Here is a 26,908-nt window from a genome sequence, read left to right as displayed (position 1 = left end):
GTATCTTTTTCATTTAAAAATTTCATTCGTGAACAGCGAGGAAGATTTGGATGACATATTGATCCTTCAAACGAGGTTGTACAAATGTGCTCATAGCTTCCTGGGCAGAAGCGGATTCGCAGGTAGCCTACCAGGTCCTAACTTATTAGGCTCTCTGCCACACATCACATCACGTGTGTTCTCGAATGCTGCTAATAGCGAGCAATGTAAATGCAATCAGTCCATTACAAGGCCTACGAAAGCGTCGTGTACATAGTTGCGCAGTATGTGGATACACTGTTCTAGCCGCTACATTTGTTGGTTAAGGTATTTAAGTACGGCTGCCTAGGACTTCTTTCCAGTACCGGTGGACAATCATCCACGCGTAACCGTAACGTTTCCCATTCGAATATTGCACAGAAAATACCGTCACAGAACTAATATTTTGGGTACGCTTTGAAAGCGCTTTAATATATTCGCTTGTATTTATTAAGCTAGAAAAAGTTCATTACACGATACTTCCAACGAATAATATCGAGCCTTCTTGATGCAAGTTTACATCACGGTTTTAATCTTGGAAGCTAGTCTTCAGCATCAAAGATTCGTCGAAGCTAGATAGAAGTAGTCTGATGGTAGAAGTGACTTGGGTTTGGGTTTCTCGAGTTTTATCGTACGAAACAGGTGGCCAATTAAAATTGAAACATTCGTAGGGTAAAGCAAGATATTTTAAAAAGTGAACGTATCAATTACTAAAGTTTAACGAAGACGTATTGTATCGGCATACTTGACGGTGATTAATTTTAATTCTTAGAACTTAATGATTATATTTTATCGAGTCTTCTTAGTTGTTTCTTATTTTTTTTTTTAACAAACGATTTGCGTCGCTTTGTATTTTAGATAAGCATGATTCGTTTAAACCGATCCGTAGGGCGTATAGATTTCTTTACCCGTTTATCAATTAATCAAGTACCACCAATTTCAGAGGCAGATTACTAGTTATAATTATTATGTTTAATAGTTTAACTGTTCATGTTCCTAATTAATCTATACTTTGATTTGGTTGATGCAAGCGATTTTTTTATTCGTATATGTTTCGTTGAAAGCCTTTCCTTGTCTAGTCAACTTAAACGGCAAAGGCGCATGAATCTTACTGTGTTTTAACTTCGTTTTTCTTTTTTACTATTATTTGTTGCTTCTCAAGTTCTATTGTGTACTGTTTAACAACAGCTCCTCTGAGACATTGAATTCGTCCAAGAAGGATACAGTAGTTAGGCATAAGATATAGACGCTAAAACAATTTACACATGGAACGTTCAACGAATTGAATTATTGCGAGCACATTGTAGTGATGTTGAGTCAGATTAAGAATTTCTGGGGGGTCAATCCTTTCAAGTGCAATAACCGTAAGAAGGATGTTGAGAGAATCGAACAAGAGTTGTTGTAGGATACAAATTGTACTGTGTATAGCAATAAATAGACTGCAGATATTTATGCGAGAAATATATATATATATACATACATATATATTTCTAGCTTAACTTACAGTAATTAAAATCCAATAAAAATATCTGTTCACCGCCAAGGAGTAACTTCGTTAAACATCGCTAAATTTTTTACCACCGGTGACAAATGTTAGACACTAATGTACGACACGCAAACGTATAAAATCTGCAGTTTAGTAATAATGGTAAACCTGTTCGCACAATGATTTACGTCATGGGTACTACATAGTAACACGTAACAACGCTCGATGATGTTAAGTTGCACCATGCATCGGAGAAAGATTGTCGGTATGGTTGGCAGGTACCAATCGGTTAGTATAAAATTACCATAGATCGTATCCATCCATGCAATGCCGTCAGTATTTAATAAACAAGGATATGCAGCTTCTACTTCCGAAAAAGAAAAAAAAAAAATTGGGTACATATATATTTCATTCGCGTTTTACGGGCTTTGTAATATCCGCGCCCGGAAAGGGCCGTACACTTTTTCATTTCGTATTATTCGGATTCGAATCCGGACGATTGGCGAACAACAATGCGGCGAAAAGAGATAAAAGAAAAAAAGAAATTCAACTCGTTTGCTGTGATACGAATGCATGCGTCGACACGAATATCAATTAGTTGAACGCAGTATCCTGCATCGTAATTGTTCAATATATTTACACGTTGTGTCGCGGGTGAGTTGATCTCACGCGAGACGAATAAAAACGGTTCTAACGTTATTCTTTGCTAGGCACAAAGAGATACTTACTTACATTCATTGAACCATGAATGGTTATTGTTATTATCGGGCCACGAATGTTTGTGCATTACGTTCATTTGAAAAGATGAAACGATAAACAGAAATTTATAGTTTCCATCAAGCCTGTTGAGACAATTGGGAGTAAAAGAAGAATTCCATCTTATCAAGATGTGCATCTTAAATACGGTTACACTACCACCTGTACTTGTGAATGCATAAACATCCGTGGCCTGGTTATTAACGTTACTATATTAATAGCGTGATGCGTTGTAATCAGTTCAGTGTAACACTGCGATCATCTATTTCCGACTAAAACCTACATGCGAAGAAAAGATACAACGAGTAGACTTAAAAGTATGGTACTACATGCGCATTGATCACTCTCACCTTCTTCCGTTGCGTTAGGTATTATTACTCTCATTTTCTCTTTATCTTTAGTAATCCATTGTATTATTTATAGTGTAGACAAAGTATTATTTTATAACAGAGCAAGTAATATATCTTCGTGGACAGACGGTCGCGTGATCCATAGGACACACTGTCGTTACTAATGTAGCTGATTCGTTGCATTTCATAGCTCGATTACTGGGATCAGCGTATTGTTTCAAACTGCACGGGAATTATTTATTTGAAACGACAGGCATATCGATTCCACTTCGAGATTTGCGTCCATTATAGATGTGTAAGAGCTTGACGTCTTAAATTAAGATGATCACGCGTAAAGTACATACTGCCATTCTTTTTATAAAACATATCTTTTTCCTTTATCTATCCTAAACGATATCTTTTATATCCCGGACGATTTCATTTGAATGGGACACGTTTCTGAGTACCATAGGCGCGCGTGCGTGCGTGCGAGTCGTACGAGTCGTGCGGAGATGCACAAACGTGTACTTGTACAATTTAAGATTTATTGTTTCATTCGTAGGAGGAAAGGAAGATAGGCTCTTAATTGTACGATGTTCGTTTCATAAGACAACGGTAAACGCGAGGATACCAGCAACTCGAAATGGCACCTTTCAATTCTTAATTTTAAGTCGCTTACCGCAGTTCCGATTTTCTTTGTGAAACTTTCCCGAACGAGTCACATACGTAAGGGCTAGGATGCGGACCGAACGGAGTAAAATGTACGTTAGTGACAAATAGGGTGCCCGATCGAACGCGGACCACGCATAGATAATTAAAGATTGTCTACGTTGCGAGTCTAGTAGATTAAACGTCCGTTGTGTTTAAGCGGACACGAAGAACGCGCGAGGATCAACGTAGCTTTTAAATGTGTCGCAAATACGGAATTTATATTACACGTTATTTATTTTGCTTAAGTATTCCGCGAACCGTTCAGTGGATAAGAGAAGCCTTTTGTAATTATTGCGTTCTTCTGCGAGCTAATTGTTGTGTTCGAATGTGACTCGTGCTAAACTAAGATGCAATGGAAAGCACACACGCGAATTAATGCTTAACAACGACGATGTTTGCTTTCTTTTTTCTATTCTTATGCAGTAAGTTAATCCATTTTGAGGGCGACCGCTCGTAAAACTTTGCAGATCATGTCGGTGTAATCAATGGTTTTGTTGTATCGGTATTTTTCAGTCTGTTCCCTGTTCAGCGGTGAATTTCACGAATTCGTTGAGTAAAAGCATAGTAGAGGAAGACATTGGAAAATACTCGATCGCCGAGACAGAAACAAAAAAAAGAGAGAAAGATAGACATTGAATCAAAGTCGACAAAACGAAACTGTTCAAGGCGGTGAAAATCAGCCGATGTACATAAAAGGAAGAAGAAAAAAAAAAGAAAAGAAATTGTTAATAATATACCTCTGTGTTGCGTACGCGACACTCCCTTCCTACCTGTGATTTGTAAAATTTACTAGTCAGCTTACTGCATTTATTATAAATAAAACAATTGCTGTGTACAACTATTTTATTATAATCAAGTATATATTACGACCGTTACTCAGACATTCGACAACTGTGCGTGCGGTGGGGGGCGCGGGTGGGGGTGGCGATCAAACGGAATGTTCGTTACCGTTCATTAACGTTTGTCGCTTCGCCAGTTGTTGTAGGCCCGAATATTGCGCAGCCTTCTTAGAACTTACACATTTGAATGATATTAAAGTGCATCGACTGTATGTATCTACGAGCATACGTATTTTCGCATTGTAAAATTGTCTTCGAATTGAAGTACTCAGAATAAAACTTAATAAATCGGAATCTCCATTTGATCTCCTTCTCTCCTTTGGTTGCTATGGAGATTCCGTGATCCTAATTATGAGGATATATTCCAGTATTTTTATTTTACAAGGATTCAGCTTTTAACCCCTTGCTTTATAAAATAAAATATATATTATATAATAAAATATTACTCAATGTTTGTGAGTTTAAATTAAATATTATTCTTCTGTTATCAATTATTGCCGTTTAGATCAAACGGGTATGGAATATATCTAAAATCTGTCTCTCTTTTCAATAAATTATTAATGACAAGTTGCGTCGATCATAGTTGAAAAATCAGTCGTAGGGCTAGGGGTTAAATCAATATTTATTAATTTAGGTATCTATAATATTTATTGATTCAGGTATCTATAATAAATACCTAATGCATATAATGGTAAGAATTATTTATGCAAAAATTCTGTTCCTCGGATGATTATTCAAAATGATTGTATCCAATAAGGATATTCATTTAATTCTAAGACTTCAGGGATTCTGAAAGAATTTATTCTCCCTTTTATAATTTGCCACAATTTTTTACCTTTGATGTAAGTTAATGTCAGGAGGTCTTTTATTTAAGTAAATCTACCCTGAAGCCTACTATTTATTTTCTGTTTGTTTAAAAATAAATCAGAATTAAGAAGAATATGTACGACGTATTATCTATTTTTGCTCCAATCACTTTGCCAAACAAAAAGTTACTAGGAATCAAAATTGTATTCGCAAGAAACGAAAGCAGACGTTCCATTTATACAAATGACTTTAAATGTACTTAATAATTAAATTAAAATGATATCGCTTAATGAAAATTATATATTTACAATTCCCCTATATATCCACCAGGGAGCATCATGGAAAGTTTTACGTTACGGAAATTAGAATTGGCAATGAATCAAAACTTTGGTTGATCAATGACGCAATTGTTCCTTCCTCGTGCCTAACACTTCTACGAAGCCATTTTGTAACTGAACCGGCTATCTCGTGGTGAGGATTTAATAAACGAAAGAAATAAAATGAACGGTATTATAAGGAATACGCTGCGGTCAGCGATAGTTAGGAATTTTATTTCATCATCCTCCAGAACAGGAGTCGCGAAAAATCAACTGAGGTCATTATGGAGAGTGTGTTCACGGCAAACTGAACTAACCACTTTCGGTGTAACGAAAACGAAGCACCAACATTTCCTCTGCAATTGTAACAGTTGTAGAGGCAGTCATACAAAAGGTATACAAATGTTTTTTACAGTGTAATATTATTTATTGTAGAGATAATAATATGAAATTTATTATTCTATTATATTAAATATCTCGGTGATTTTGGTATAACGAATCGATGAAAAAAACTCTTAATGTGTTTCAGAAACGGATTTTAATGAGTTTTAGTTTTTGTTATAATCGTAAACTTTAGATATGTATTTTTAAATGAAGAATTGTCTTTGTTTTATTAGCTGAAAAGGAACTGGTAGAATTCTTAGCAGAAGAAATAGTAGCAGAAAAGAAAGCACAGAAGTTGAAAACTATTCCCACCGAACTACATGGCTTCAAAGTATCCCTTGATGGAGCTGATGTTAATTTAGAGAAAAAAGAAGGCAATGAAATGTGAGGCAGATTTGATTAAAATTAAACATTAATATATAGTAATAAAAGTGAAGTGTTTAAATCGAAGTATGTATCTAACTTTATAAATAATATGCATTTTAGAATTAAAATATCTTTCAACATAAATCATACTGTGGATACCGACCCTGACGAACAACTTGACATAAACAGAACTGCTATTGATGATTCAGCAAATATTGGTGAAATGAAAAGTAAACCAAATTTCACTGTAGATATACTAAGAGGAAACCAGACACTTGGATTCACCTGTTCATACAACAATGAACCTGGTGCATCTGGTGCTAGTGACAATTACAGTAAATATAATTATTTTGTTACTAATTGCAATCTACAAGGCATTTAATTATATTGTTCAAAGTAGTTCACAGAAATATTTGATTCCAGATGATATCTTTGGCATAGACGAAATCACTTTGTACGAAGGTGAGCATAACGACAAAATATATGCAGTAGCTGGTGAAATTATTGATGGGGTAAGTCAAAGCTTTAGTTACTTTATTCTGCCCAAAGAGTTGAGTACAAAGTGGAATATTCGATAACCATTTTGAATATTAATCTTTGGAAAAGTAATGCATTCTCTTCTTTGTTGATTTTTATTGTGTTTAAAAAGATCACACTTAGAGGATGTCACAAACAAATTAATTTCACGTTTAACAATTTTGATACTCAAATATTTATATGATATTTTTGTTTCCAGTATCTGTATGATTTGCTGATGAACTACTTAGAAGAGAAGGGTGTTTCAAACGAATTCGCAGAGAAATTAATTGAACTTAGTACAAATTATGAACACACAGCATATGTTAGTTTGCTAGAAGGTCTTTCTAAGTTTACTTCAGGAAAGTAAATTCTCAGTCACAAAATTTCCATTATATTTTTAACTGTTTAAAAATAGTACATAGTTGTTTAAGACTCTCTTCGTAATAATCATATATGATAATTTCATGTACTTGTTCCATTGCATTAAATAATTTCAGCCCTTAAATAAACATAATTCAACAGATTCTTTATCCTCATTGCGTAAATCGAATCATACTAATTAAAATAATCAATGTAAATTATCATTACAATAGCTTCCAATAACTGATAGTGCAGCTGTTATCAATCATATCATACAACGTATAAAAATCTAGTCCAAGTTCCAAAGAGCAAGTTCCAAATGGGAAGAGGCAAACTGTACTATGGATGTTTTCAAAACTAACAAACAATTGTACAGTTGTAGATCAGAAATATTAACTACTTGTCAGAATTTATTGCATGTAGATATACCTATAAAAAATAATAAATTTACATCATTTAATAAACAGCAATTAAATTATGTTGAAAGAGGCTACTATTTTGCCCTGGATTGTAGGTGTGCCCAACTAACCAATCAAATTCCATATTTTTTAGACCAAGCATGCTAAATCAGTGCTCGTAGGCACTCTAATGTCACTCCCCTCACAAGATGTTACCCTCTCCATACCAACTTTTATCTGTGTGATTGAACGCTACATAGAATTATATATTATACACATTGTATCGGCCCCATATTTACACTCGCCATGGAACATAATGTGTTATTTAAACGTTTGCACTCGCATTGCGTCTTGAATTCGCAACGATATGTTACCGCCATCTCCTGTGAAGTGCGTGAACTTTTTTATGTAACAGTTCGAGCATTTCGCCATAGATGGCGCTACGAGTCATAAGCTGTGGCTAACGTGTCGATAATGTAAATTGCAAATAATGTCAATTTATGTTTGTTATTATACATCGTTTAACTATATATTTTAAGATTCTTCTGTTAATATCCGTGATATTCTATTTGTAAATAGTCAGCAAGAAACAAGCTGTCATAGGAGTTGGTAGTAAAAATATTTCAACATTATAATTTATTGAACATTGAAGTCAAATATATATTGAATAAAGAAACGGTACAACATCACTGTCCTTCTCACTCCCATAGAACATTCCTTCTACTCGGTACATTCTTATGGAACGCGATCAGCACATTCGAAAATCGCTAATAACTAATTAATTACATCTCGTATATGATTCAAACTGGTACTGAAATATTTCTAAGAGTTCCCGCTAATTGCTTCAATCGCAAATGTTCAACAATTATACCTATTAAGTAAGAAACTGAACAATTCACTTGGCATCGGTCAAAAAATTCTGGATTCTCTTTGACCATCGTCCAGAAGAATAATTAATAAGTAATTAACGCGGCACAAAATCCTATCCAAAGCGATGTGAGGAAGTAGGGAAAGATCCAGTTTATGATTTGACATTACAAATGTTAACGAATCACTCGTGGAAGTCGAGTTATTAATGAATTAGCTGCTGATCCCTTTGTTTTTTCCTATTTGCAAGACGCATATAATTCTACGTTGCTACCGCTAGATGGCGGCATGTATATCTCTGTCCTTGTCTTACATCGAGAAACGCATAAGTCTGTCCTTGTCGAATACCTCCTTGGTCCTGATGCTTTGCGCATACGTACCAGGGACCGATGAGATGCTCTTTCGAACGAGGTGGAATCGAGAAACCTGTCTCTGTCCTTGTCAGACAGTAGCTCTGTCTTTGTCTTACACATTACGGGGTTAGGGAGAAGCTTTGAAAATGCTCTATCGCTAGACGGCGAATTAGTCGCGTTCTTATAGCCAATGTTATTATAAATCGTTTAATTATACATGTTAAAATTCTTTTGTTAATATTCGTGATATTTTTTTTGTAAATTGTTAGCAAGAAACAAGCTGTCACAGAAGTTGGTCGATAAAAATATTATAGTATAATTATATATTATATAATACAGTATAATAGGAATACTGAAAATGAACACAGTTTACTTCAATAATATCATCGGCGAAGTTCTTATCGTTTTTCGAAGAATCAGAGCGTTGTCCAATATAAGTTTTGAAAATTATTTTCCGTGAAATTCTTTTCCTTTAATTACTAATCTGTAAACTGCATAGTTCGCAGCTTATTTTAATTATGTACCGGAATAGTGAATGTCCTAAAAATTAAGCAAGTTAAACAACTCTCTCCATCATCCACGAAAAACGTAGATATTGTGTAAATACTTTCCCTGCCGATGATTGCACACTTTGCATTTAAATTACAATATTATCGCAGCCAATTAGCCTAACATAATCCTTCATAGGAAACATTCTACTCAGGAGAATGTTAGTTGCCCAGGTCTCACCACGTGGAGGTTGCTGCGAGGAGACCCTGGGAGGTGGGTGGACATTCAATTCCACCGACCTCCCGTTCTAATTTTAAATCTTATCTTTAACGCACTTATTGTTAACGCGCTTATATTTAACGCACTTATTGTTAACGCGCTTATATTTAACGCACTTATTCCTATCGCAGTTAATATTATACGAATCCCTCGGCGGCTGTCTTCTTTCTTGAGCCTATTCTGAAATAGAACATTAAATAAGAATTGTATTCGCAATAAGTTAATAATATGTCAATGTTAAAATGTTACAAGTGTATATGTAGTAACACATTTTGTCGCCTGCAACAGAAACGATTAAAGTAAATGAAGATAAAAAGGGAAAGAACTTTCGACCGAGCGTATTCTTCGAACAGCCGAGTTGCATGTTAAATCGTTGCTTCTGCCTTCTACCTCCAGAGAATGCCATCTTCTAATCCTCTCAGTCCTCTCTGCAACAGAGAGTGACTTATTCGATTAGTAGATGAATATAATTTAAGAAATGGAACCTAAGAAGAGGGTTACAATCTTTCCCTACCATTATATTTATAATATTCCCTGAAACAGAAACACAAAGGGCTAAATAAATTAAGTGAAAATAAAAATTAAAATGTATACCACTTTTCCCATAGAATGCCATCTCGTATCCCTCTCAAATTCCTCTGAAACAGAAACTCACTTCATTATATAGTAAGTTTCGTTCAATTACATAAAATTGAATAGAAGGAGGGATGTTTAAAAAATGGGACTGTCCACTAGGTATATTATATGTACTATGAAAGTCGCGGGAGTGGACCATTTCTTTCGCAACACTAATTTAGGGAATATAAAAATATTTCAATAATAAACACGAGGGGTGCGTTATTGTTCGCCACGCTAATTAATAAGATATGCAAAGATTTCAGTAAGAAATGCGAAAACTGTATAATTAATCGCAACGCTAGTGTAGAAATGTCATAAAATTAAAACGCGGGGGTTTCAGTATCTATCGCAACTCTAATTTATTTAATATAAAACGAATAACTCGCGTGCACCAGTTTCATTATGCGCAACTCTACGTTTAAGATCGTGGGGCAGCCAATTCCGCTGCGGGCAATAATGTGCAGCTATTTCAGCTGCGAAGAACCACTGTTCGCAGTAATGCAAACTGCATTGTGGTTCTTATGGTTCCAGCATATTTTTGAGCATTTAATACAACGCAACTCTAAGGCAACGCGATAAATTATTGTCGCCACATTAAGAAGAACGCGAAAGATCGGTATCGCAACGCTACTTTAATCAATGAGAATTATATCTAATAAAGTGTATTCTATCAAACACGTTTATTCAATTAATCGCAACTCTACATCAAAATCAAGAGAACTACGTGTTAGTTAACATAATTGAGCTTTATATTTAATAGTATTAAAATCAAACGCGATCGACGTTTGTCATACGCAAAGCTATCTTTACAGTAATTTCAAAAAGCAAGTATAAAAATTAATTCTAATCGAAATCGCGATTCTATCATTCGCAACTCTAATCCAAACCGTAATGTCTGTCTCGCAACGCTAATTAAAAATCGCGAAATGCTCATTGCTGGTCGTTGGGGCGGCTATGGCTAGCCCGATGCAACTACAATTACTTTTCTACTACTACTACTACTATTTCTACTGAAGCTAAAGTGAGTGCAGTGACAAAGTAGTAACATACAATGACGCTCCATCTCCATGCTAAGATGGAGCGCCATTAATAGTTGCCCTCTTGAGCGACATTTTGTCGGGGCCTCTTCGGCATACGCCTCTTCGTTTCTTCGGCCGTCCGCCATTTCTGAAACCCTGATCTTGCTCGCTAGCGAATGGCCAATGGCTCGGGAGCAGCCATCGACCATTCGACAGTGCAATCGAGCAATTTCGAACGTTTCGCCTAATCGAGCCTAGTACCGATCGCGACCGCGGAATTTACGTGGAACTAAAAAAGTCGAGGTCAAGGCTGATCAGCAAACGGCATGCTCCGTTTTGCTACCAACTTTGAACCGATTTTTCAAGTCCCCCGGTAACTGACCATCGTGCAGAAACGACGGCCAGCACCGGCCCCTGCCTACTTAAATCTAACATTCATTCCAGAGAGTATGCTACCTGCCTACCTATAGCTATATTTAAAAAAGGAGCAAAAGACTCATTCTCGCAAACACACATCATTCCACGATTGTCACTGATGCACCTGAGTGCGAAAGAACCTAACGACTAGAGAGAACGTCCCGGGACGTTAGCTAACAATTACATTCATACTCTAATTTATCGATTCCTGAAATCGACTGGCAATGGCTAACGATCTTTGAGAAAATATTTTACTTGACACGAACAATTAATCGAAATTAATATAATTCTACTGTTCTTTATGTCATTTGGTAACGTATGGACGATCAAAGTATTCTAATATGTTAATATTCGTACTCTACTGAGTAAGGGAATAAGGAAAAGTGTGTATATATTCCATAAATAATTGATTTATTTCATTTACAGTAACTGGAATATATACGTATAAAGAGCATTTATTATATTATAAAGTCCGACGCATTCCCATTTCCTAACCACACACACATAAGTGGATAATACGTCGGACACGATACGTTAGCCATTGCCCATCGCTCACATGTTTAAATAATAACAATTTCATCATGCCCATTGCTCTCACTCAATCAAGTAGCACCTGGGCACGTGAGAAAGATCGAGCAACGAGCATGGAAACAATATCCTGAAAATCCTAGCTATAAAATCATCTTAGTTTCTGATTTTTCTAACGGACTAATGTTCTTCGGTTCTTAATAGTGACTGTAATTGACTCAGAATTAAGAATTTAATTCTCTAACTTTATAAATGATAAAACCACTAATATATCAATACTGTAATATGCAAAAAAAGAATAAGAGAGATTGAAATTTAATGGAAAATGAGACTTTAAGTACAATTTCAATAAGAATGAATCTATTTTAAACTTTTAACACATTTTCAAAAATCCTCGGGTGATCCCTTTGTCGAAGCAGCTGTTTCTACTATAGGACGAATGTTTTACAAGTAGTTGCTTCGATTCAGAGACCTACCCGTCGCGAAATGTTTTCTTGTACGATATTTACTATCATATTCCAGCGAGTAAATTAACTTTAACGCGAATAATCAATCATTTCAATGTATTGTATCTTAGTCGAACTGTAGGAACCGAAAACTAGACCGAACCTATTGATGCAATTAATGTACCACTAAGTTCTCAGTCATATTATCTTAATATTCAATGTTGTTACGTCTTAAGTTACGTTACTTGTAATCCGATAAAAATTCAGAGCATTGTTGCTAATACTTGCAGTTAACGTTAAACGCGACGTACAAGAAAACCCTATCCTATCTAACAAATAAATCAAAAAATGCTACTACTCTCAGTTATGCCTCGAGAGGCATATCCGAGGTCACTGCACTCACAAAATCAAAAACTACTAAAATGGTACTACCAGTCACCGGTGTCGTTTCGAACCATTCGTCCTACGACATGATCGGTGACTGGAGTTAAAAAGAAAGAGCATGCGACTCACCGATCGCTGTTCGCAATCGGTACGTAGCTTAGCAGGAGCCGAGGACCATTGGCATTCATCAGTACTGGCCACCATGGATCTGCATTACTCTCTACTGATCGGTGGTAGTCAGTACTGGTCACCAGTGCCTCAGAGTGAAGGTAGGAGTAGACCACTGATGCCCACAGAGGTCCAGGGTAGTCGAGGGTAGCTGAAGGTAGTCCAGGGTAGACCAGAGAGGTCCAGGGTAGCCGAAGGTAGTCGAGGGTAGCCGAAGGTAGTCCAGGGTAGACCAGGGTAGCCGAAGGTAGGCCAGGGTAGGCCAGGGTAGCCGAAGGTAGGCCAGGGTAGGCCAGGGTAGCCGAAGGTAGGCCAGGGTAGGCCAGGGTAGCCGAAGGTAGGCCAGGGTAGGCCAGGGTAGCCGAAGGTAGGCCATGGTAGGCCAGGCGACCTCAGGAGGGTCTGCTGGTCCTCCCCGATCCTCCCAGTTTGGGAGTTCGCGGCGGACTGAGCCCTCGGCTGTCAAGACTGTCCTTATAAGGTCGAAGATCCCCACCTCAGTCGCGACCTCCTTGACGTCAACATTGAAAACAATGCCTCGTTTAACAATTTCTGCTCGATAATATTATAGGAACTTTGATTTCTTTTATTAATTAGACATAGAACGGTTGGATGAATAATTATAAATCTAAAACATGAAGTTCTTACTGCTAGGTAGGAAAAAAAATGAAAATGAAAAAGAGAACTAGAAAACTATATTATTCATATTATGATCTTATTTGAGAAGATAAAATTTGCCGTCTAATTTTGACCACTTTACCGTGGATGGCGAACATAGATAAATATGTTGAGTAAAGAAACGCGAGAATATCACTGTCTTTCTCACTCCCATAGTCCATTCCTTGCCTTATTCGTTGCGTTCTTACGGAACATAATCGACACTTCCGAAAATCGCTAATAACTCATTAATTACAACTCAAATTTTATTGAAGCTGCTACTAATATGTTCCTAAGAGTCAACTTTAATTTCTTCAGTCTTAAATGTTGACCAATTATGCCTCTTAAGTGAGAAACTTAACTATCTACTGAACACTTGTCAAAAAATTCTACGTTATCCTGGATCATCGTCTCGAAAAATAATTAGTAAATAATTAACACGCCACAAAATCCCGTCGAAACTGACAGGAGAAGGTGGGGGAAGATCTATTCTATGATTCTAAATGGCACATGTTAACGAATCGTTCGTGGGTAACGAGTTATTAATGAATTTGCTGTCGATTTTGCTGTTTTTTTCACTTGCATGGGGCATGTAACTCACACATCGGTCATTTATCTACCAATTTGAGCATTTTGCCACGGGGGGCGCCACAGTCATTCCGTGTGAATTTCCACATCGGTAACATTTGTTTACCAGTTTGAGCGTTTTGACACGGATGGCGCCACCAGTCAAAAACTTGGATTTTTAGGAGTAGATAATTCTTGCTGTAGTATGTACTCATATAAAGTGCACTTAAAGAATATAATAAATTATAGTTAATTTAATTTGTTATTAATTTAATGGATTATATTTTATTTGATTTCATGTATTATTAATTTAATAAATTACATTTAATTTTATTTAATTTATTGTTAATTTAATAAATTATATTTTTGATTTTTATTCCTATCGCTTATAGCGATGCAAAACCTACCTTAGCTGATACGACAGAGCGTGACATGGAAATGGTAAGGGGCACTAGTACCTCCCGAGAGTATGTGAGAAAATGTTACATTGCATGTACCTCGTCTGTGGTCTTAGCCAACTCTACGAGTAGTGGTAGTGGGGAAACGGTGGTTTCGAGTTACTAGCGTGAGGGGATTAAGTTATAGACACCACTACCTTAGACACACCAACTTTCCAGCTCTTCATAGTAGATCTGAATGCGCGAACGAAGAGCATCGTCGATTTCGCGAATTGTGTCGACGATCAGAAAGAAATGTCGAACCGTGATCCGGATAATTTAATGGTTACGAATGACGAAAATTTTGACTACTTATTTAAAATTGTGCTTATCGGCGACTGTGGTACAGGGAAAACATGTTTCGTTCAAAGGTTTCGATTTGGTACGTTCAGCGAGACACACGGAAGCACAATCGGTGTAGATTTTTCCATGAAAACTGTACTGATCGATGACAAGAAAGTCAAGGTGAGTCCGTACGATCTATGCTCGATCAATTGTTACAAGCGTTTTAATACTTAACGCAAGTTGATCGAAAATCAACCGAAAATGATATTTTTATTTTGTACATAGAAGAAAAGAGAATGTATGTTTTGCATTGGAAACAAGTTTTTTCTCTGCACAGATCGTATGTCACGATCGACCGACTATGACGATCTATATTATTAATATTAACATGCTTGTAACGAAAGGGTAAATTGTTTCAATTGTTTCGGTAAATAATGCAAAGTTGTTTCGTTAATGTTGTAGTTACAAATATGGGATACAGCGGGTCAAGAGAGATTTCGCACGATACGTCAGAGTTATTACAGATCTGCCAATGGTGTTATTGTAGGTATGTAACACATAATTGTAGTTTATAAAGTTTAATTTGTCGAACATTTCGTTTTTATAATGGCATGTGCGCATTTTAGTCTACGACATTACAAAGAGATCTACTTTCTTAAGTTTACAACATTGGGTTGAAGAAGTACGAAGGTATACTTCGTCACACGTGTTGTTAGTTTTAGTTGGTAAGGCAATTTTCAATATTATGCAAGATATTTCAATATGATCAATCGAATCTGATCGATATATATGTCTCTGTGTATGTGTGGACACGTGTGTAATACTTCAGGTAATAGATGTGATTTAGAAAATTTACGCGAAGTTGAAAAAGAAGAGGCAGAAGCTCTACGCGAGTATCTTCCTGAAGTGTTACAAGTAGTGGAAACATCAGCCAAAGAAAATACCAACATAGATTTTGTATTCTTTTACTTGGCATCAGAGCTTAAAGTGAGTTAACAGCTTTTGTTTTTAATCGTATTGAAGAAAATGAAGATGTAAAACATTCATTCCTTTATTTCTAGAGACGGCATGAGAACCGACAAATAAGTGCTAACGAAGATGAAGTTGTTAGACTTGGTTCAGGAAGGAAATTGTCTTCTTGCTCTGGTTGCTCTTACAAAATATTTTAAACAATGGCCCTTGAACAAATAACTTCCATATCACTTTGAAGTTCAAATTTGTACCTAATAAGAAAAAAGAAGTACAATATTTTTATAAACATTTAAAAAAAAATGTGATACTAACTATTTCAAACGTTCTGTACCCAATATCTTAGATGGAATAAGGTGTTGGGGCTACACATGATTACATTGTCAAAGACAATAGTTTTGAACCAGTACTTTACATATTTCTTGTCTAATTATTGTCTAATTATCTAGACATATACTCATTTGATAAATTATTGCTGAATGACTATACAGTTTTATCACAGATTTTAGATGAAATATTTAAAACACACTCTTGTAAATATGAACTCATGGATTATATATACATATGTGTATGTATATGGTGAATCTCAAAATATAAACTAATATATTAATATATTTTTTTAGGTGAATCTTTCACTATTGTACAATTTTTAAATATTGTTATAACATTGATTTTATTGGAATAAAACTTTGGTATGTGTATTAAACAATAGTAGTTATTTACTAACATCTTCCTAAGTATTATAAAAACAATATTATCATAAAACTGCATCACCACATGATTCGTAAATAATTGGTCTCTTTTTATTAATATACCAAATTACTTTTTTACATGTTAACTGCTTTAATTCTATCATATTGCTAGAGGATAAGAAGTATGCTTCACGTGTAAAACATTTTAAGGCAGTTCTGTAGCACCTTGATACAATCAAAGTATTGTAAGAAACAATACATTATTAGGAATTTTTATTACACAAAGTACTTTTTTCAGTTCACATAAATATAGTGTATGTTTTATTTATATAATAATGTTTCCATATTAATAAAAGACACTGATTTCAATATTTGTTTTTTTTTTACTAAAAATATAAAATGTACATAATAAATAGATCGAAAATGTACATAACAAACAAACGTATAAAACAAATTCTTGTTGTAAGAATAACATTTATACTTTCTGTACTTTTTACATTTCTTTGTATAATTGTATCTTCTTTACATGTATATTAAAAATAATTTGATTTAGTAACTTTTTATCTATAAAATAATTAAAAAATTAAACGTATATATATAATATATATATTATATATATATATTAACTTAATGCGTATTAGTACAGGTTTGTAGTACCATCTTGATGCTAAGGAAATATTGATTTAACAGTAACCAGTTTCAGATTTCATAAATAAACAAAGTTATGCACCATTTAAAATTTGTGATCAATAATGTTTGAGGCCCCCAATTATTCCTTTGTTACCACGTTAATTAAATTATCTAACAGTTAGCTAAATATTCAGGACTATCGAAAGTTTCATACCCTCTTGTAAGTCCTTCTATATTTTTCATCCACTTCAACAAGATAATATGTTCCTGGGAACATATTATCGATACTACTAATAGGACTGAATGGTACAGTATGACAATTCTTTTCTCTCCATTCCAAAATTTTTGTATAATCTGCAGGAGAAACTTTCTGACGAGCATTCAGCTGATTTTTTATATATGATAAGGCTGTGATCATTTCCAACAATTTAGACTTTCCAGCAGAATCTTTTGCTATTGTTATTGAATACATAGTAGAACAAAGACCTGACCCATAGGAAAACAATCCTACTTTACAACCTGCTAATTCATTTATCGGCCTAGTAATAAGTAAAGACGCCAATCCAGTGTATACAGAAGGAGTGTACATGTTTCCTACTTGATTCGATATAAGCAATGTAGGTTGGGTTTTTTGATTAAATGCTGACTTACTTAACGTTACAAATGCTTTTTCAACATCTCTGTCAAAATAAGTATCTTCAAGCTTTTTGCTGTGAAACTTTACTAAATCTGGATGTTGCTCAGCTACTTTATCTTTAGGCATATTTAGGAAATCATTAAAAGCTATTCTAGCAAATGACTTTTGTACTAATTTACCATATGGAGAATGAAACAAGAATGCATCAAAGCTATCTAAACTTATATTTTCTTTATGCTTATTCTTGACCTTTTCACGATAAGTCTGATAACAATTATCCACAGCACTAAGGTAACATTTAATTGATAATTGTCCATCCACGATAGGATATTCAGATTTTAAATCTGGCTTATAAAAATCGTATGCGTGTTCCATGTATGATGATCGTATTCCACGATCAATTACTAAAGGTGCATCTGGACCAACCACCATAGCAACAGCTCCAGCACCTCCAGTAGGTCTAGCTGCTCCAGGAGCATACACAGCATTGTCAGCCGCGACAACTAGAGCTAATCTGCCATCCCATGCACTGCTTTCTACCCAAGACACAGTATTCAACAGGGCAGCAGTACCTCCGTAACAAGCATTGGTAGAATCCACTCCTTCTATGTCTCCATTACCAAATGGTTGGAACAACTGCATAAGGATAGATTTTATTGACTTGCTCTTGTCTAATATCGTTTCTGTTCCAACTTCTAATCTGCCGACATCCTTTGGTTTTATGTCATACCTATCCATTAGTCGGTGCAGCACTGTCAAACACAGCGAATTAACATCTTCACGGTCATTGCAAAAACCCATCCTAGACTGGCCTAATCCAATGGTGTACTTTCCAGCAGCCACTCCGTCAAATGCTTCCAACTCTGTTTGGTCAACATACTGGGCAGGAAAGTATATTTCCATCGCCTTGATCCCAACGTTTCTCGGCCACATGATGTTTGCTTTTCCTTGATTTTCTATTCGCAACCGATACAGAATATTTCGAAAAACGTTTTCCTCTTGCGATTACTAAAAACCTCTATTCATGACAACACACTGCGAACGTGTTTTCGATGTATACACGTAGCACCGGTTGATTGAGAAATGACGTCCGAACTTTTTGTTGCGTTTATGTAATGCCCCTCACTGGCAATTGATAATGATGATGGTAACAGAGAAATTAGCCGGGGTACCTTCGAATATATTGGCCACGAGCAATTCTCCTTTCTTTGGGTTCGTACCTTTCGGCCAAGAAAATGTGTGCTTCGAGGGCAGCGGGCAGTCTACTACTAGAAGCAAGCACACCGATGAATTCAGGTTAGAAGTGAAACTCGACAGGTGAAAATTACGGTCACCGAATCGTTTCCTATTGCGTGCTTTGAAGCTCGTCTGTCCTTCGTTTCTCACTCGTCAGACTTGCCCGACTAAATCAGTCTTCTAAAGACGTGAATTTACAAACTAACGTTCCACGCGCAAATGCTGCTCTCCGAGCTGCCGCCACTTATTCAACCAACTGCTGGATCGTTTGGAGGGGATAACAAATTCGTTTGATCGTATTTGCGGTACTATTATGCGGAGAGTACGTCAAAAAGGTTTGGTCGAAATTTTCGATATGAATTTTACATGAACCGCTTCTATAATCCCAACATTCTTAGGGATATATGTATTGTTTAGAATTTGACTCACGGCGTCGTAACGAGGAATAAAAATCATTTGACACGATCCGCGTACAAAACAATGATAATTCATTCATATTTATTCGTTTTGAAAATTACAATATTTCGTTGTTGGAATTATCAGTTGAATGTTTTGCCATTTTCATAAGAACCGCTGTAGAACACCTTCGGGACTATAGGTCAAGCTACGAGGATGGAACACGAGGCGTTTGAAAACAATTTCGGAGGAAAACGTGAATTTGTCGTTACACGTTGCCGTCGAGTTCGCCAAAGGAAATTATTGGTAATGTCTGTCTTGGTAATGTCTTGGTTTTCCACCGAGGATTTTCATGGGAATTAATTATAGATTTGTATATTTTAGTTTGGACCGCGACTCACATTTTGACGTAACACGTAACGGTACTAATGAAAATAAGCAAGCATCGTGTGGAATGAATTTTCGTGAAAGCGAACGGTACCACCTTGGATGGAAGCGACCGCCCCGCGTCTCCCATCCGAATGGAATTAAACGTTAGACCGGTCCTGAAAAAAATCTCACTTTTACTACGGTGGTCCTGCTGCTCGTCGGCTATTATTACCTTCTGCATTGAATTTAAAATTAGCACATTCACTATGCATACTTCAATGTTATCGACGGAAGATGTTACGCGCTCTATGTTTTTTTTTTCATACTTGGATCTACGGGACTTTTTACGGTGGTTGAATTGGGTCAAGAAGGCAATGTGGCATTCGATCAATTAAAAGCAGAGTCGTCTCGATGATAATTGAGCCGATTCAACAATGACGGAAATTCTATGAAAAAAAAAAAAATATGCTGAGAATAAAATTACTGCAGAACAGCGGAAATTTTGATGAGAAGGTGTTACAAAAAGAGTAGAAGATAAGTGTTTCTAGGTGGGTTCATCAATATTAATATAAATTTGCTTGGCGCAGTTAAAGGAAGTTTAAAATCGCGTTCTCGATTTGAATGGAAATATATGTATCCTGGAATTAACATCTAATATAAATAATTCAATAGAAGTTGAAAATTGTTAAAAAACCATGTTTTTTCTAGACCGCTTTGCACCTGAATACTATCGGATGAAGCTGAACGTTTATTTCGTGGGACCATCCGTGTCAGAGTGCAAATGCCTCGAGAACGTTGGGCCCGCTACTGAGGATTCTTGTGGTAATTCACGACGTGCAAGCTGACACGACGAACAAACATTGTACTCGCCAAGTTATATGGAAAATAAGAGCGGAAGTACAAAAAAAAATAAAAACAAACGAATGTATAATTACAAAATGTTAAAACTGCCTTGAATTAGTGACATATTTAAACTGATTAGCAAGTTCTGTTGCAACAATAGTTGCTTATCTAAAAGAATGTTTGTATTATTGTAATAACTAAGATAAGAATAAGGTAATGTATTTTAAAAAGACTTTCACTTTATTTTTAGTTGCAGTGGGCCTCGAAGAGAAGGTGATTAAAACAACCGAGGTCCTGAATAATTAAAATTCAATTGAAATGTTTGATATGAAGCAAACTTATTACCAAAGAATACTTATATTTAAGTATTGCCCTTAACGAAGACGGTAGGCAATATCATTATGCTAAAAAGAGGCAAACGTGACGTTAGGGTCAAGACGGTTCAAAACACTGATGATAATTTTATATATAATTTACTGAATACATAATCCTAAAGTATAATAATATACTAATCGTGATCTCATGGTTATTATTAATGTTGTTGTTGTTGTTGTTGTTGTGTTGTTGTTGTTATTATTATTATTATCATCATTACAATGTGTTCTACAAGTAGCGGCGGCAGCTTCGTTTTCGTCTGGCACGGCAAAATATAGTTTGTATTTTTTTTTGTCTTTTATCTACTTTTTCGTCTCGATTTTCTGTGATTCACGCGAGCACATACACTGCGAGAAAAAAGTATTCGCACACCGTCTGGCCCTTCTTTATAATGAAGGATACGATTTTCAAATCACGAATTAAATTATACGTTATTCGTATCAGCAAATCAAACAGAAATTTCATTTGACTATATTTAGTTTCAGGGGGAGTTCAGTTCCTACGAGACGGCCTGGTACAAATGATTTTTAATTTACCGTTACACTTGGGGGAAGCAGTGGCGTTAACTTTATCAGAACTCTCTTGAACTGGAGTGCAATTGCAGCAATCCGGGGTGTCCGAATGCTTCTTTCTTCCTCTGTTATACAACACGTGTGATTTTAAATGCCATTCTGTTCAATGTGAACGTGACGAGTAGCTATGGTAATATTGTAAGTGTCACCGAGTAAAGTACAACATACAATAATCGATACGGTTCCGTTTCGTTGATCTTCGGAATCTTAACGGCTAACGTTGATCATGACGAAACACCGAAACGTATTTTAAAAGCTTCGTTATTTTTTTTTTTTTTTTGTGAACTTAAGCGTACGCGTAGGGACCACAGACAAGTCTTATGACACCGTTTCAACGACGGGATAAGCGCTATCACCTTCTCCCTCTTGCCGAGATGATATTAGGTCGCCTAATATCTTTTATATTACCGCTAGAACTACCAGCGAGATCACAAGTCTTGTGCTGATTAGAGAATTGTTGTATTCCGATTTTATGAATTAATTGGATTAATATTGATTGTGTTCGTACGAAACAAAGTATAACAGAATCTTAAAAGGTACAGCCTTGCAATTGTTCAGACGTACTTTTTAACTCGGTAGTTCTAGCGTTAATATCGATGATTCTCTCTACTTTAAAGTACAAGATCTGATGTGCACCTGAAGGTAAAAATACACTGAGATAGTAAATCGAGCAGGATCCGGATGAAGGATCGTCCTACGGTCACAGTGTGTTTTACTATCCCAATATATTGTTACCTACAAGTACATCTTGAAACAAAGTAGTCATGATTCTAATCAAGACTTATACAAAGGATTCACTGCGTTTAGACACTCATTTTAATTCACCGCTGTCTCTAATCCTAGTAAAAGAGGTCCCAATTATTTCAAGTCCACACCAGAACCTGTGGAACTAATCAGTCAAATGAAATGTGAATCATCTGCACATGATGATGTTTGTTGGTCTTTGATCTGCTCCTTGGTTCCCTATCATTTTAATAAATTACTTTATCGTTGCATCTATCTCACATCTTTCATTATTTTCAGCCTGTCATGCTCACCTTTAGAAGCTCTATTAAAATTATTTATTTATAAGTGGTCCTACTGGATTGATGAAAACCCAGAAATTATTTGAGACCTCTCTTAGAGGATAAGAACACCAAGAATCCCTACTGTTGGATCCCTAAAGAGAAGATCTTGGGGGATTTTAAGGGAGAAATTATTCCCTTATATTCATTAGTATATTTTATAATTGATCTTGATAAGCTCCCAGGAAAGAAATTCATCTTAAAAGGAGTGTAAATGAAAAAATATAAGCGTCGTGTATACAACACAGTTTTTGTAATACTTTTAACAATAATAGTGGTACATCCACTGAAACTAATAACCATTTTTAAACTTTGATTTTGGACTTCAGAAGAAGAGAAAAAGAATGCCAGAAAAACTGAAGTTAAGTACGTGACCTTTCGCTGTATTAAACCTTAGAGAAGTTAAAATGTTATCTCACGAAAATCTTAACCTCCGCCTTTCCTATCTTTGTACTTCGAACGTATGGTTTTAATTGCATTTAGAATCGCCATTAAAGTAAATACTCTGGTTGTCCAAGATCTTCTTCCAGGAATCTGAATTTCTACGCGACTAATGGGAAAGAAATGTCGCGAATTCTGTGCGTTTAGCGCGTGTCTGGACGAAAATATATAGCGTGGACCATCCACTAAGTACACCTGAATCATTCCTGAGTAGCGTCAGCCGGACAAACGTTACAGACAATCCGTCGAAATTGAAAATATTTCGACGAACCGAACGGGAAAAACTGTTTCGGGTCACGTTTCAAACGCACGGCGATTTCAGCCACTATCCAAGGCTGGTCTTGGACACTTTCGTCAACGCGTGATTTAGGAGTCATCAGATATGCGTGCAAGATAGTCTACCCTGCATATTGTAGCTCGGCGAGCCTTGAACTTCGACGATTGAGCTTAACATTATCAGTGCAGAGTAACGCGAATTGTTCGATCATAAAAGAACGTCGTAAAACGTTCGTTTCGCAAAAAGTTGTTTGCCCGCGGCTTCTAGTTTTCGCGCGAACATCTGGCCGACACGGGTTAACTGGAAAAACGCGTACAAAATAGGAATGTGACACGTGGTTCATCCCTGTTGAATTTCAGAGACGTGTTTACGCAGAACCGCGCGGATCTTATTTTACAAGTAACTGAAGAGTCTCACGTAACTAGCGTTAGAAAATGCTTCTCCGTTTTCGTCTTGGCACACGAGTAATTCAGTTAGCTTAGAGTACAGGACCAAGAGTGGGCAAACGAGTCTTGAGACGCAGCGACGGCGAAAATTGGCGAACGAAGGGAATAAAGAAAGAAGAAAAATAGAAAGGAATTTGTTCGACGCGCGTATTATAAAAATTACAGCAGAAGTGTACGCGTATTTGCCCATTCTTGTTGCGGATACCGACGCGTATACGCGAACGGATTCGAGACGGTGCGTTTCTTTGCCCGTTAATCGGAGACCACGTATTAACCGATCAATTATCTTTTCCCTTCAAAGTGTCGGCGACTAGGTTGACGTTTACCATGAGATAACTTCATCGAAGTCGTTCCTGAATTAGCTTCTCGGCACGACTGAAGATTTCCAAAGTCAATACAAGTACAAAAGTCAACCGATTAACGGGCTAACGAGGTTCCATGTATCGTTCAATCGTTATTTGAACATTCTGTTCTTATCCTTATCGGGCACGAACAGATAAATACATTTCACGTAACGATAAAAATAAAACAATATGGCAACGCACCGTCCCGGACCACGACGAAAAAAAATCACACTTAGAATATATTTATACAATTTTATCTTAGCCGCGATCAATTTTGCTTTTCCATCCTATCGATACAACTTAGATTTACACGAATCGGACTTATCCTTAAGATTTCCCTCGATTCATTTATACATAAATATATATTTATATGTATATATATGTATATATGTATAATATGTATATATATATGGCCACTGCGTTTATTTTATAATTACATTCAACCTTCCGTCGCGGGACGACGAGCTTGTCGTTGAACGAAAAGAAAATGGGCGTAATACTCGATCGCGAGCTCCATTTTCTTCGCGAAATGTGCTGAATTAAAATTGTTCCGCGTGATCAGTGAAGGTGGTTCACCAATAGTTATCTTGTATTTTATAAATAACTAAAGATGTTCAATGTTGCGTTAATACTTTGTTCACATAAAAAACGGGGAGTCGATTCTGTTCCCATTAGGCAGACTGCGGATTCGCCGCGCGAATACAAATATGCAAGAACCGATTCATGAAAATTGGGATGACTAGAAGTTTACTTCGCTACCGTGGGTGTCGTTATTATGTCAGTAATATAAAAACTATTTGGAATTTCAGTAAAATCGTTTTATTTCATCATGTATTGTATATGTTTGCGCATGCTATAAGTGCATAAAATCCGCAGTCTGTTCGTTACCGTTGCTGAAAACACTTTTCGCGCTCAACGTAACAATAATTTCTCTAACAAATGCTTTGATTATGTGACGAAGTACTTTTTGCCGGGGATGGTACACTTCGAAGTACTCCTGACGTCGCTTAGTTCGACAATAGATCCATCGCAGTCGTTACAAGATGCGTACCGAGTATGGAAGATTTGCGATCAGTGGCGAAAGAATTCTTTGTACAATTTGTTGTTCCTTAAGACAAGTATTACATTTAACCGACCTCTCTCTCTAATTACCTTAAACGATACGAAAATGATATTTAAACATCGATGCGATTCGTTTATTCTATACCTAGACATAGAGACTTTTTGCACACCTACATTTAGGTCGACGATATATCGCACGTCTTTGTCCTCGAGTGTCCAGACCATGCGGTAAGGTTCCACGGTGAAACGATTTCGGCGAAGACACACGAATTCACGATCACCTGGACTTGTTACTCTGATTATGTATGGTACACACGATTATACAAAGAGCGATCAACACACTGTCCCATCGAATTGGCTTCACCGTCGTTGATACATTTACCATAGAGAATTTGCATGGCAACCCTGGCAGAAGGTAACTTGATTTTCTGTCAACGTAAAATATGATTTCATCGATGACGAAAGAAACAAACTGAAACTTTGCGCACCAAGTTTAAAATGAAACGTTCAAACAGTCACCGGAGAAAGCGTTCGACTATCGATAAGAATTCTAGAAAGTTGCAGACGACTCCAATCGTCACCTTTTTCCATCGGACAATACAAAACTGTTTGTAATATTTTGCTATCCTATTTGAAACATTAATAATCAGTTTCCAGAGCGCATTGATCCGTTAATACCTTCCGCCGAATGTTCAATACAATGATAAACACGAGATGTATAGAATTTTCTAAAAGAAGATGACTCGTAGAGTATTGAATTTCTTTTCCCGGCTTTACGTATTCGTACCTTGATCGCTCTTGTTAAACAAAAATCACGTTCACAGAAGTTATGTCTACATTTTGTACAGTATCATAATTCGAATTATGCTAGTGTGATTTCTTGAGTAGTAATAGTAGGAAGCGCGAAGAAGCACAGGCGAACACGATAGAAGAAACACTCTTTCACACCTCGCTCCTGAAAGCATAACCCGTACGGTTACGCGTGGAGAAACGAGAAAGCGGTACAAACGTGGGAGCGATATACACAGTATACGCGTCGACTCTGTGTCTGTGTTTTTAAGCAACACACATTCACCCTTTCATTTGTTAACGAATCTTCTGAACCACGCTCCATCATCTATAATTTTAAGTAGCACTGATTGGCATACAATGGCGGTCAAAGGAGATGCTTCAAATTGACATTCGTGTCCACGAGTATTAACGATTCCAGTCGTTCTGTACAGCGTAAATATCTTTTCGTTCGTACGACTATGTTGACATGGCACGTAAATAATACAATAAAATAATGAACACGCGTCGACTGTCTCCTTCGTTCGTGTGCATTCGTTGATTCTAATAATTACCTTTATTCCTACACCAATACGAGATCATACAAAAAAAGTAATTATTTATATATATAAAAAAAAACAAAAAAGAAATGCAATGTAAAATGCAACTGTAAAATTACGAAGCTCTTTTAGAGTATCCTGAACTTCTCTCTGTGACCCGCCACTGTAACCGAACGACGCAGTGAAAGATCTCGATACGACAGACTGATAGTTCAGAAAACGATCAACAAATCCATCAACTTATCTTATAGCGAGTCATGTTTATTTCTATATGATCAGCTGTAAAAAAATTCGCTGCTTGATTACACCGAGAAAAGCTCGCTCTTCGCACGTTGCCTTTCCAGAGTCGAGTTAGAAGAGTCCTTTCTTCTTGTTCTTCTTATCCTTACCATCGACGGCCCTGAAAAAGAGGAAACTATCTGT

General features: G+C 36.4%; 5 protein-coding genes and 1 long non-coding RNA gene across 17 annotated transcripts in view; 3 read left to right on the top strand and 3 right to left on the bottom strand.

Annotated features, from left to right (window-relative positions):
* TTLL5 (Tubulin tyrosine ligase-like 5) overlaps positions 1 to 5,375 on the top strand; it is a 55,621-nt gene extending 50,246 nt beyond the window's left edge. The window contains exons 15-16 of one of the 4 annotated variants that reach the window (XR_012999052.1): positions 37 to 4,348; positions 5,277 to 5,375. Coding sequence is in view for 3 of the 4 variants with exons in the window: in XM_076369619.1 (XP_076225734.1) it covers positions 37 to 256 (220 nt within the window). In the remaining variant the exon portion in view is untranslated. Of the gene's footprint in view, positions 1 to 36; positions 4,942 to 5,276 lie in introns of those variants that run through there. The other 3 variants (XM_076369619.1, XM_031977668.2, XM_031977669.2) reach the window with 3 other exon arrangements.
* Positions 5,334 to 7,055, top strand: P32 (complement C1q binding protein P32). The gene is made up of 5 exons (XM_031977749.2): positions 5,334 to 5,657; positions 5,881 to 6,031; positions 6,134 to 6,348; positions 6,437 to 6,525; positions 6,750 to 7,055. The coding sequence occupies exons 1-5, from the start codon at positions 5,447 to 5,449 to the stop codon at positions 6,897 to 6,899; spliced, it is 816 nt and encodes a 271-aa protein (XP_031833609.1). The 5' UTR covers positions 5,334 to 5,446; the 3' UTR covers positions 6,900 to 7,055.
* LOC143174755 (uncharacterized) lies at positions 6,836 to 7,656 on the bottom strand. The gene is made up of 2 exons (XR_012999053.1): positions 7,422 to 7,656; positions 6,836 to 7,321 (listed from the first exon to the last, which is right to left on the bottom strand). It is a non-coding gene; the product is annotated as an uncharacterized LOC143174755 (long non-coding RNA).
* A 6,891-nt stretch (positions 7,657 to 14,547) lies between these two features.
* Positions 14,548 to 19,071, top strand: Rab19 (RAS oncogene family member Rab19). Its single transcript, XM_031977648.2, has 5 exons — positions 14,548 to 14,984; positions 15,267 to 15,351; positions 15,431 to 15,529; positions 15,634 to 15,791; positions 15,866 to 19,071. Exons 1-5 carry the CDS (start codon positions 14,775 to 14,777, stop codon positions 15,971 to 15,973), a joined length of 660 nt encoding a protein of 219 aa, XP_031833508.1. The 5' UTR covers positions 14,548 to 14,774; the 3' UTR covers positions 15,974 to 19,071.
* Positions 16,920 to 18,665, bottom strand: Hmgs (hydroxymethylglutaryl-CoA synthase). Its single transcript, XM_031977750.2, has one exon. It carries the CDS (start codon positions 18,663 to 18,665, stop codon positions 17,304 to 17,306), a length of 1,362 nt encoding a protein of 453 aa, XP_031833610.1. The 3' UTR covers positions 16,920 to 17,303.
* A 1,962-nt stretch (positions 19,072 to 21,033) lies between the features above and the next one.
* pnut (septin 7-like protein pnut) overlaps positions 21,034 to 26,908 on the bottom strand; it is a 59,317-nt gene continuing 53,442 nt past the window's right edge. For 8 of the 9 annotated variants that reach the window (XM_031977801.2, XM_031977798.2, XM_031977791.2 and 5 more), the window contains one exon: positions 21,034 to 26,885. Coding sequence is in view for 2 of the 9 variants with exons in the window: in XM_031977796.2 (XP_031833656.1) it covers positions 26,837 to 26,885 (49 nt within the window). In the remaining 7 variants the exon portion in view is untranslated. The remainder of the gene's footprint in view (positions 26,886 to 26,908) is intronic. The other variant, XM_076370070.1, reaches the window with a different exon arrangement.

Source organism: Nomia melanderi, chromosome 8 (assembly GCF_051020985.1).
Source record: "Nomia melanderi isolate GNS246 chromosome 8, iyNomMela1, whole genome shotgun sequence".
Taxonomy (NCBI): domain Eukaryota; kingdom Metazoa; phylum Arthropoda; class Insecta; order Hymenoptera; family Halictidae; genus Nomia; species Nomia melanderi.
The sequence above is the reverse complement of the archived record's forward strand: the minus strand, read 5'-3'. Positions and strand labels throughout refer to the sequence as shown.